The 12,797-nt window shown below is 40.9% G+C and overlaps 1 protein-coding gene across 1 annotated transcript; it reads left to right on the forward strand.

The window, feature by feature from the left end:
• The first annotated feature begins 10,207 nt into the window (after positions 1–10,207).
• LOC138892617 (uncharacterized) lies at positions 10,208–12,355 on the forward strand. The gene is made up of 4 exons (XM_070176353.1): positions 10,208–10,291; positions 11,313–11,450; positions 11,820–11,941; positions 12,052–12,355. The coding sequence occupies exons 1-4, from the start codon at positions 10,208–10,210 to the stop codon at positions 12,353–12,355; spliced, it is 648 nt and encodes a 215-aa protein (XP_070032454.1).
• Positions 12,356–12,797: the final 442 nt, after the last annotated feature.

Raw genomic sequence — 12,797 nt, forward strand, 5'->3', positions numbered from 1 at the left:
CTAGGGCAACTCTGGGACGTCCTCGTCCCTTCCTCGGGCCGGTGCCCTCCCCCGGCCTCTGCCTCGGCCTCTAACAACAGGGGGAGCAGCTCCTCTCGGGTCTAGAACATTCGCCGTGCGCGTTCTCACCATCTGTGAGAGAATAAGAGAAAGATATAACATCAAATGCACGATAGGAGATGAAGAAAGAGTAGTTTCCTAACACCCTATAGCCTCTCGAAGATAACTACGGACGTTTCCGCACCAATCTACAAGACTCTATTAGGCCTGCTCATAAATTGTGAGACCTACGTGAACCTAGTGCTCTGATACCATGTTGTCACGACCCAAATTCTCCTATAGGCCATGATGGCACCCAACGTTACCGCTAGGCAAGCAAAATAGTGAACTAACCACATGATTGTTTCTTTTAATATTTTTAAAATAGCTGATTTTTAGTTAGAGCATAAATAGAAAGTAAAAGAGTAATAAGATGAGAGAAAAATAACTTTTTGTTCTTTTTGAGCAAATGAGATAAGTTAAATAACCCAAAAATCATCATGTATCTACTAGCATAAATTCCAAGACCTGGTGTCACAAGTGTATGAGCTACTAGTAGAATATACAAAAATACTACACCACTGTCTGAAGTGAAATAGACAGAAAATAAAAGCAAAAGGAAGACTTCGGGTGCTGCAGAACGGGCTCGGAAGGCAGCTCACAGATGCACCTGCCTTAGATCCTGCATGATTAGGGCAGAAGAGTAGCGTGAGTACATAAACAACATGTACCCAGTAAGTATCTAGTCTAACCTCGAAGAAGTAGTAATGAGGGGTCGACTACGACACTTACTATGGGTTAACAATAAAATACTAAAATTATAATTAAGCATGGACTATATAAATACAGCTGAAAACTCAATAACAAGAAATAAATGACAATTCTTTCACTAATAGTAAATCCCAAATTAATTTCCATCATTTAACAAATTAATCTCTCAAGCCAATGAAACAATATCAATTATAATTGGGCTCCAAGAATTATTACGCATGAATTATACCGAGGTCGTACGGCCCGATCCAACATACAAATATATAAACTGTGTACTGCCGAGGGTCGAACGGTACGAACCATAAATGCATCTATTAATCTACCGAGGTGAACGGCCCGCTCCCATGAGAGTAGTGAAATTTTACCTCGCTCACGGAAAATACTTGCGACGCAAGTAAACATAGATACCTCAAAGTTATCATAATATTCTTCAATCCTTTCCAAAAATAAGGAATCTAAGCTGTAACTTTAAATCTTGAAATCCTCAATCTCAGCTCTTATTCAATGCAATTAAAAACCATGATCAAATAACGGAGTCAATAATGCATGATGTAAACCTAAGACTACCCGGACATCACATGGAATATAGCTACGCACGGACTCTCATCACCTAGTACGTACGTAGCTCCCCACACAAATAATTTACAACACAACACACCTAAGTGGATGAGTTCCCTCTTACAAGGTTAGAAAAGAGACTTACCTCGTGTCAAAGCTTACTTTCCGGTCCACAATTATGCTTTAAACCCTCAACTCGGTGCCAAACGACTCGAAACTAGTCAAATGTTATATAAAATAATCAATACATGTTCAAAAGTTCATATCCTAACTATTACACTGATTTACCAACACTAATTGAAGAATTCCTAAATTCATCCTCGGGCCCACATGCCCGGATTCCAGAAATATTTGAAGAAAGTTGTTACCCATAACCTCATGAACTCAAATATATGATTTTCACTAAATTCCATACCCATTTTCGTGGTTAAATCTAATTTTTATCAAAAATCTAGGTTTTTCATCTAAACCCATGATTTCACAAATTTTACATGTTAAATCTATTCATAATTTATGTATTTAACTCACATTATGTAGAAATTACTTATCTCAAAGTGTTAGGTGAAAACCCCTCTCTAAGTACTCCAAGTGTTAGGTGAAAACCCCTCTCTAGGTCTCTTTTAGTTGAATCAATGATTTTATCGCTATGGTTAACTATGCCAACGTCACCTTGTTACTTATTAGGATATAACTCCTAGAACGCTGCTACTCAACACATTGATGGGTTCTTGAACAATTCTATCTCAATATCAAACCTCACTATTCCTATTTGTATTAAATCTATCGGGGTTGAAGGTTTAGACATGTAAAAAGTATCACTCCATGTTAAAACATTGGGCATGAAACTCTATGGTCATATTCATCCAAACACATCGTAGAATAAGGAGGAGGAGGAGGAGGAGGTTGAAGGCCGCCAAAAGGCTAATTAAGATGAACTTCATATAAATTTAGAGTGGGAGGAAGTGAATGGGTGTTTCTTAGGATTTTCTCCATGAAGACGTTATGTGATTTTTTTTAATAAAGGTAAATAGAGTGCAGTGCACATTGGGCCTTGTAAAATCTTGAAGAAAATACGCCAAGTAGCCTATGAGCTTGATTTCAATAATCATTGTCCTTCATGCATCTAGTGTTTCATGTGTCCCTGTTGAAGTAAGTGATTGGGGATTTGTCACTCATTTCCCCTATGGATAATGTTGGAATTTGTGAGGGTATGACCCATGAAGAGGTTTCTATTTCCATGCTTGTTAGGCAAGTTCATAAGTTGAGAAGATAAAGAGATTGCCTCTGTCAAAGTGCTATGGCGGAATCAACAATGTCGAAGAGGCCACATGGGAAGCCGAGGAAGATAGGACAGGAAAGTGTCACCACTTGTTGTATAACCCAATGATTGTGTTTAAAAGAATGTTAGAGGTGTACTATCTATGAGTAATGTTTTAAACCCGTGTAGCTTATGTTAAAATGCCCCATTTGGTAATGTAATACTTGTAATGTTGAAATTTGTGTTATTCATATGTTGTGATGCTTTCTTCAGTTGTGGATGTATTGTTAGGATTGGTTTCTGTGGCTCTCTAATAGGTGGATAGGCTTAAAAATAGGGAAACTCTACCAAAAGTTTTGTAAGTTTGGTGAGTTAGCAAAATTTGGAACTCTTAATGTGTGGATGAAGAGCTAAGTCATGTCGGGTGTTTATGGAAGACTCTAACCCTCATTCGAGGATGAATAATCCTAAGCGGGGGAGGATGTGAGGCCTCTCAAATTTCCATTGAGTCTGAGGCTATAAAGCACACTCAGAAGTCGCTTAAGTGTCGTCTGGCCTTCCACAAAAGATTATGGACTGGAGCAACTTAGATGATCATGATATTAAATGTTGGAGGTGTATTGGAAGTTATTTAGGTGGTGATATACCTATCCAATTAAAGATCTTTGAGTCTAATTTCTAATGCACCAAACCATTTGTCATTTGGATATTTCTACAGAAAGTAATTGTAATTTTACCGGACCTGTCCCATCTGCGTGCCCAGATGCGCGACAACGCACAGAAGAGGGGTTTTCTACCTTGTATGCGTGCCCAACTGTGTGTTCAATTGCCCAGGTGTGCGGCCGTGTGCATAGGAACCCTATAAATACCCCCAAGGTCAGGGAGAGAGAGTGGCTAACTCATTTCCTTGAGCTAGGGCTTGCTCTAACAAAGGGAATCCATCCTACACATCCCTACCATGAACCAAGGTAATGTTTTTGGAGTATTTTGAGTTGATTACTACTCCTAAACACTTTTATTAACAAGGATTAATCTTGAAGATCCATAGATTTCCATTCAAATTCACAAATTGGTCAAGAACACTACAAGTTAGGAATTTTCAAGAGTTTCACTATAAGAGGCACGTCCACCATCTCTATCCAATTTATGGTGATTATTTATGTATGAAATATGTGTTAGGGCTTATGGGATGGTGATTGGAAGCCATAAGTGCCTAACCTAGGTTGTGTTGGTGTTGTAGAGATTGTAAAATAGTTTAATAGATGAGATTGATTGGTTGAGAGTGAATTGTTGGCCATGTGTGTGCCAATAGGAGGTGGTATGTGGGGTTGTTGAACTATTTCGGGTAGATTCTTGTTGAAATCGGTTGAGAGAGGAAGGGATTACCATTGTAGAGCCTTGTAAGCGATTTTGTATAGTAGTAGTTTGATGAAATTCCAAAGAGGCTTATATTATGAGAATCCTTCTAATTATGATTCGATTTTTATCATCTTCCTGTAAATTGAAATTTCTCGGAGTATTGGACATTGTAGTAATTCTAAGGAAATCTCAAATGAGGTATGTTGGCTAAACCCCCTTTCCACAATCGGAATCCATGAGTTCCTCGTAAGTTCCAAATGTGGTTGTTTAAACTTCTATTCCTACTGTTCCAAATTGCTTCAATGACTGAAGTGCATAAATGTTTATGTGCTGGAGTCATGTTCAAATGGCCCCTATCATTTTATGCTCCCCCTCCGTGGGAAAATGTCCAAATATGGTTGTTGTAACTAATGCATAGGATTTAAATCCATGTTTGCATTATAAATCACCATTCTCTCTCTTGTAAGTGTTTCCAACGTGTTTGAGTTCTTACATACTCACTAGTTAAAGCTAAAAGACATCATGCACCCCTTTGGGAAAAGTATTCCAAGAATAAATTATGTATTAATCGCTTAAGATTCTAACTTGTATTTCAATTGCAAATCATAATGCTCAACTCCTTGAAAGAAATTCAATGTGTTTAAGTCACTCATTACTAATGAACTTAAAGCTATAATTTTTGGAATGTCTATATATTGGTGTTTATGATAATGATCATTGGATTTAAAGAAATGAAAGTGTGAATTATGAAATGCGGTCATCGTGCCATGAATGAATAACATAATGTATGGCCAAGAGTGCCAACGAAATGAAGATGTTGTGAATGGTTAAAAGTGCCAATGAAGCGACGAATGGTATGAAAGACTATGAGATGAATACAATTATTTTTCTAGCCTCGTACCTTGGGGTGACACGGCTTAGCCGATCCGGCAGAGATAAGACTCCATGTTGTGCACATGGAGGTGTTGTGGTTTGATGTTGAGCCTCATACTTTGGGATGGGACGGCTTAGCCGATCGAGCAGAAATCAGACGCCATGTAGCGCACATGGTGGTGTTGTATTTTCATGTCGAGCCTCCTACTTTTCGGTGAGATGGCTTAGCCGATCGGGCAGGGATCAGATGCCATGTCGCGCACATGGTGGTTTTGTGCTTTGATGTCGAGCCTCATACATTGGGCTGAGATGGCTTAGCCAATCGGGAAGAGATCAGACTCCGTGCTATAAGCATTGTGGTGTATCGGTGCTGATGATCTCCCAACCAAAATTGTTAATACTTAATTGGAATTGATTGTGTTTTAACTTGGTATTTAGTATTATTTGAGTTTCTTATTGATTCCATGTTTCTCTCCTTTTATGTTGGTACTCTACTCCATGAGAGGGTATTTGGTTTTACATACTAGTACGATTTCATGTGTACTAACGTCCCTTTTGCCGAGGAAACTCCATCTTTAATGGATGCAGGTGGTTCCAGAGCAGGCGACATCGATTAGTGCTAGCGGTACACCCTCTTCTCAGTTGACTTGTTGAGCCCCAATACATATTAGGTTCTTGTGTCTTTTGCTTCTTATGTATAGTTTTTTGAGGTATAGCTGAGACCTTGTTGACAGCACTATCATATTACTCTTTGTATCAATTAGAGGCTCCGCAGACATAGTGTGATTGTATTTTGATTTGGGAAAGTCAAACTAGAAATGTTGTACCTGTAATACATGTTTCGACTTCTAAACTACGAATGTGTAATGTATTTTGAGAATTATTTAAATGGGGTTTCTAAAAGAGATGAAATTGGTATTGTACATGTTACTCTTTCGTTGTCTAACTTGTGAAATTCATCTTTGCATTATTCATGGGTACGGTTGGGTAGGAAGAATCAAGTAGGCTTGCTTAATTAGGATATCTCGGTTGAGCAACCGGTCGCGCTCCCCAAGGTCAGGGTATGACTGTTGCAAAACATGCCCCACAGGCGCGGAGGGGGGACCGTAGATTCGCATGGTCATGATTTAAGTAGGTTCCGTAGAAGAGGGATTTTCACCGCAAAAGCAGCGTTGTAGGTGCGACTGAGTGAGCCGCAAATGTGGAAATCGCTGGGCAGAAGGATTAAAGTGGGGGGTTTGGTCATTTTCCTCATAGTTGAATTTTATACCTCAATTGGAGGTGATTTTTGAGAGCCTTTTTGCTACAATTGGAGAAGTAAGTGAAGTTTAATTACTTTTGATGATATATATTAATTACCCATTGATTATTACACCTAGTTATGTGAATTTAAGGTGAAATTTGGGTATTTTAGACTATGTTATAGGAGAATGAGATTTGGTGATTTGGAAGTCGATTTGTAGTTGGAATTGGATGAAATCAGTATGGTTGGACTCGTAATTGAATGGGTGTTCGGAATTTGTAAGTTTTGTCGGGTTCCAAGGTACGGGCTTGGGATTGATATTTTGGGTTAACTTTTGATTTTGGTTAAAGATCTTAGCTTTATCATTAGGATTCAGTTCCTATGGCTTTTATTGATTATATTAAGTTAATTTGGATAGATTTGGATCGTCCGGAGGTTGATTCACGCGGGAAGGGCTTGTTAGATAAGTGACTTGGTTTTCTTGAGGTAAGTATGTTACCTAAACTTGGTTGAGGCACTAGTTGCCTGAATTATTTGTGATAGCTATGTGCTATGGGTGAGCATATGTGTGGGGATTGGGCCCATGTGCGATCACCGGGGTATTTATCCATGCTCGGAGTAGTGCTTAGGCTATGGCATGCCTTAAATTGATTGTTACGCTTTAAGTTGTGATGTGTTTCATAGTTGTACCTTGTTGTGAGCTAACTGATCCATGTTTTGAGATTACATAGAGTCTAATCTCCTGATTGAACTTGATATTTGCTATTTTCGTGATGAAATTGCCAATTTGAGCTGTGATAGCACACTTTGCACATGCATACACTTTAGCATGTCACTTATACCATTCCAGGAGCATGAAAACCAATATTTATTTATCATATACATGTGTTTGTGTATATTTGATTCCATGTTATATGATATAGACTACATGTCGGTGACCGCGCCTGGCGGATTGTGTTGTTATGTCTGTGACCACACCGTGCGGATTGTGTTGTTATACATGTGACCACACCGAGAAGATTGTGTTGTTATGCCTGTGACCATGCCGGGCGGATTGTGTTGTTATGCTTGTGACCACGCCGGGCATATTATGTTATTGAGATTGTGATAATGCTAGGTGGATTATGATATTGAGCCTGTGACCACGCCGACCTGATAACACATTGAATTTCTCCGTGCTGCGTGTAGATATGGATTCATTCCCCTAGGTTCACCCTATCATGTTTCTCTCTTGATGGTGTACATGCACATTGAGGAAAACTTATCAGTGGTTTGGTACTGTATTGGAAATTCTGAGGAAAATCTCGCTAGTGTTATTTGGCAATTGCATTGCATTTGTACTTGCAATTCCCATGATTATTTACCTGATTTACTTGCATATCATCTTTATATGCTGGATCACTGACTGAGCAGAGTACTTGAAAAATTTTGGGTACCAAGGTGGTTTTATCCGTGTTTTCTTATTTGTTCATATATATGTTTGTACTTGTTAAATTTATGAATTGTACAGGTCATATCAAGTATCATCTATAATTCTTGCAGCTTTTACCTCTCTGAGATTAGTTATGATACTTACTGAGTACATGGGATCAGTTGTACTCATGCTACACTCTACACTTAATTTTGCAAATCCAGGTGTCGAACCCAGTCATTAGTAGCATAGTTGCTTGCTGAGATGATCATCGAGAGACGAGGTAGAACTACATTCTCCACCGCAATATTGGCGTCTCATTTCTTATGTGTTGTTGTCTTTATTTAAGAAAGTATTGTATTTGGCCATTTCAGACTTATATTTTTGTATTAAAGCTCATGACTCTGTATTTACTAGTTCTGGAGGATTTTTCATGTATTAGTACAATTATGCTGTATTAAGGATTTAGACTTATGTTATTCCTGTCATTTATGCTATTATGGTTCATTATTGTTATGCCTGGCTTGCCTAGAAAGTGTGTTAGGCGCCATCAATACTGGTTAAGATTTTGGGGTCGTGCCAAGTTGTTATCAGAGCCTTAGGTTCATAGGTATTACGGGTCATGAGCAAGTTTAGTAGAGTCTTACGGATCGGTGCAGAGACGTATGTACTTATATTAGAGAGGCTACCAAGTTGTTAAGAAAATATTCAATTTCTTGTATTCTTGTCATACGGATTTGTTAATTCCGAAGTTTGATCCTTGACTCTTTTATTCTCTCATAGATAGTGAGGGCACGTGCAGCCGAATCAGGGGAACGGCCACTAGTACAAACATGTAGGGCCACGAGAGGTCGGGGTCGCGGTAGAAGGCGAGGTGGGGCTTGCACTACAGCTAGGGCACCACTTGTGGACCCACTAGTCGCTCTAGCTAAGGAGCAGGTTCTAGATACATGAAACCGGTAGAACTAGCTCAAGAACCAGCAATTCCTATTGCCATTCCTTGCCTTCAGGTGGCCTTGGCACAGATTTTGATTGTGCGCATGAACCTGGCACAGGTGGTTTCAATCCCAGTTGCACCAACTACCCCACATGCAAGGGGAGATGCCTAGACACTAGCCGCCCGTACTCCAGAGAAGCTAGCTCAAGGTCATCAGACACCGGGGGTGTTACCACTTCATCCGATTATTGTTGCTCGGGCCGAGGTTGGTCCACCTATGAGTGATGAAAAGCAGAAGAGGTTGTAGAGGTTTGGAAAGCTTAAGCCTCTAGAGTTTAGCAAAGGGGAGTTAGAGGATGCTCATGATTTTCTTGACCAATGTCAACGAATTCTTCTCACAACGGGTTTTGGAAACCAACGGGGTTGCATCTACTTCTTTTTAGTTGACAGGGGCATCCTACAGATGGTGGCCGTCTTATGTGTTGAGTAGGACAGCTGACGTAGCGCCACTTACATGGCATGAGTTCTCACTTTTCTTCTTAGAGAACTTTGTTCCACAGACTCGCAGAGAGGAGTTGTGTAGGGAGTTTGAGCATCTATGACGGGAGGGTATGACTGTGACCAAGTAAGAGATGAGATTTGTAGATTTTGCACGACATGCTATATGGTTGATTCCCACTAGGATGGAGAAGATTAGGAGGTTCATTGATGGCCTCAGCTATGATTTACGTTATAGTATGGCTCGAGAGGTTGCGACGGATGCTAGGTTTGATCGAATTGTCGAGATTGCTAGATGCTTGGAGCAGGTTCGCAGGCTGGTGTGTGAAGAGCGGGAGGCCAAGAGGCCTCTTGGTTCAGGTGGTTTCAACAATGCCTCATCTAGAAGCCAGTCCCATTATAGCAGAGGTCGTCCTTCTAGACCCAATCGAGCAGCTCGTCATGTTCCTCGTGGCTCTTCAGTTAGCCACAGTTCCTACAGTGCACCCCCAGCTTAGTTATCATTTAGTGCGTTATCGGCATAGAGTTCTTACTGTTCTACATCTGCTCAGATTTCCACAGGCAGTTCTTTGGTCTATCAGGGTCAGATGCTACAAGAGGGGTTGTTATGAGTATGGAGACTTGAATCATCTGAAGAGGGATTCCACCATTCTATTGAGTAGGGTCCCATAGCAGAGCTCTCAGCCTATGATGTGAACACCAGCAGCCACACCACCCACATAACCACCTTGGGATGGGGCTGAGTCAACACTAGGTCGCCCTAGAGGGTGAGGCCGTCTAGGTAGTGGTTAGGCCCGTTTCTATGCATTTCCAGTCTGGCTAGATGCAGTTGCTTCGGACTCCATGATCACAGGTATTGATTCAGTGTGCCACAGGCATGCTTTAGTGTTATTTGACCCTGGTTTCACTTATTCATATGTGTCATCATACTTTGCTCGTTACTTGGATATGCCTCGTGATTATTTAGTTATGACTATTCATGTATCCAGATCGGTGGGTGATTAAATTTTTGTGGAATGTGTGTATCGGTCATGTGTGGTGACAATTGGGGGTTATGACATGAGAGTCGATATTCTACTTCTTAGCATGGTTGATTTTGACGTGATTTTAGGCATGGATTGGTTGTCGCCATGTCACGCTATTCTTGATTTTCACGCTAAGAACGTATCGTTGTCGATGCCTGGGTTGCCTAGGGTGTAATGGAGAGGTTCCCTAGATTATGTTCTAAGTAGGGTGATTTCATACTTGAAGACACAACGGATGGTTAAGAATGGGTGTCTAGCGTACTTGGCCTTTGTGAGGGATGCTAATGCTGATACTCCTACCGTTAAGTTAGTTCTACTGGTGAGAGACTTCCCAAATGTATTTCTAGCAGACCTGTCGGGCATGCCACTCGACAGGGATTTGTATTGATCTGGGCTGGGCACTCATCCCATCTCTATTTCACTGTATCATATGGCACCTATGGAGTTGAAGGAGTTGAAGGAACAACTTTAGGAGTTGCTTTATTAGGGCTCCATCAGTCCTTGCCTTGGGGTGCACTGGTTCTATGTTTTATGAAGACGAATGATACTATAAGGATGTGTATTGACTACAGGCAGCTGAACAAGGTTACAGTTAAGAAAAAGTACCCACACTGTGCATTGATGACTTGTTTAATCACCTTCAGGGTGCTAGAGCATTCTCGATAATTGATTTGAGATCGAGGTATCATCAGTTGAAGATTCGGGATTCGAACATTCTGAAGACAGCTTTGAGGACCCACTATGGTCATTATGAGTTTTTGGTGATGTCTTTTGGGTTGACCAATGCCCCAACAACCTTTATGCACTTGATGAATAGTGTGTTCTAGACGTATCTTAATTCTTTTGTCATCGTGTTCATTGGCAACATATTGGTGTACTCTCGTAGCCGGGAGGATCATGAGCAGCATCTGAGGATCGTACTCCATACTTTGAGGGAGAAGAATCTATATTCTAATTGATCCAAGTGTGAGTTTTCGCTTGATTCAATGGCATTTTTGGGGCACGTGGTGTCCAGTGAGGGGATTAATGTAGATCCAAAGAAGATTGAGGTAGTTTAGAGTTGGCCCAGAACGTCTTCTGCTACTGAGATTTAGAGCTTCCTTGGTTTGGCCGGGTATTATTGCCATTTTGTGAAGGGTTTCTTATCCATTGCTGCACCTTTGACTAGATTGACCCAGAAGGGTACTCCATTCAGGTTGTCTAATAGGTGTGAGGAGATCTTTTAGAAGCTCAAGACTGCTTTGACTACAACTCCAATTTTGGTTTTACCTTTAGGATCAGGTTCTTATACGATCTATTATGATTCTTCTCAGATTGGCATTGGATGTGTATTGATGCAGGAGGATAGAGTTATTGCTTATACTTCGCTTCATATGATGCCCCATGAGAAGAATAACCTTATTCATGATTTGGAGTTGGTAGCCATTGTTCACACATTGAATATTTGGAGGCATTATCTTTATGGTGTGTCATGTGAGGTATTCACGGATCATAGGAGTGTCCAGCACTTATTCAAGCAAAAGGATCTGAACTTGAGGTAGCGTAGGTTGTTAGAGCTACTTAAGGACTATGATATCAACATTATTTATCCCCCGGGAAAGTCCAATGTTATGGCCGATACCTTGAGTAGGAAGGCCGAGAGTATGGGGAGTCTTGTTTATCTTTCAATTGGGGAGAGAACGTTAGTATTGGATGGTTAGGCTTTGGCCAATCGGTTCGTGAGGTTGGATATATTGGAGCCCAGCAGAGTTCTTGCTTGCATGGTTTCACGGTCTTCTTTGTTTGAGCGCATAAAGGTGCATTAGTATGGCGATGCCAATTTGCTTTTCCTAAAAGACACGATTCAGCATGGTGATGCTAGAGATGTTACTATAGGAGATGATGGGGTATTGAGGATGCAGTGTCGGATCTGTGTTCCAAATGTGGATGTGTTACGTGAGTTGATTCTTCAGGAGGCCCATAGTTCGTGGTATTAAATTCATACGGGTGGCGCGAAGATGTATCAGGACTTGAGGCAGCACTACTGGTGCTGGAGGATAAAAAAGATATTGTTGTATATGTTGTTTGGTGTTTGAGCAGTCAGCAGTTCAAGTACGAGCATCAGAGACCTGGTGGTTTGCTTCATAGACTTATTCCGGAGTGGAAGTGGGAGCATATCACGATGGGTTTTGTAGTTGGGATTCCAGGGACATTAAAGAAATGTGATGCAATGCTGGTTATTGTGGATAGACTAACCAAGTCTGCACACTTCATTCCAGTTGTGACTACCTACTTTTCAGAGCAGCTGGCTCAGATTTACATTTGTGAGATTGTTCGCCTTCATGATGTGCACATGTCTATTATCTTGGATCGAGGCACTCAGTTACGTCACAGTTTTGGATAGTTGTTTAGCAAGAGTTGGGCACACAGGTAGAGCTGAGTACAACATTTCATCCCAGACAGACAGACAATCTGAGTGCACTATTCAGATATTGGAGGACATGTTGTGTGCATGCGTCATTGATTATGGGGGTTCATGGGATTAGTTTCTTCCATTAGCAGAGATTACCTACAATAATAGCTTTCAGTCGAGTATCCAAATGGCTCCTTATGAGGACTTATATGGGAGGATATGTCGCTCTCATGTTGGTTGGTTTGAGCATGGGGAGGCTAGCTTGTTGGTCACTAATTTGGTCCGTGCATCCTCGGAGACGGTCTAGGTTATTCAGGAGTGGCTCCGTACAGTACAGTCTATGTAGAAGAGTTATGCTGATAGAAAAGTTTGCGATGTTGCATATTTTGTGGGTGAGAAGGATTTGCTTAGAGTTTAGCCCATGAAGGGTCTG

Source organism: Nicotiana tomentosiformis, chromosome 5 (assembly GCF_000390325.3).
Source record: "Nicotiana tomentosiformis chromosome 5, ASM39032v3, whole genome shotgun sequence".
In the NCBI taxonomy this organism is placed as follows: Eukaryota; Viridiplantae; Streptophyta; class Magnoliopsida; order Solanales; family Solanaceae; genus Nicotiana; species Nicotiana tomentosiformis.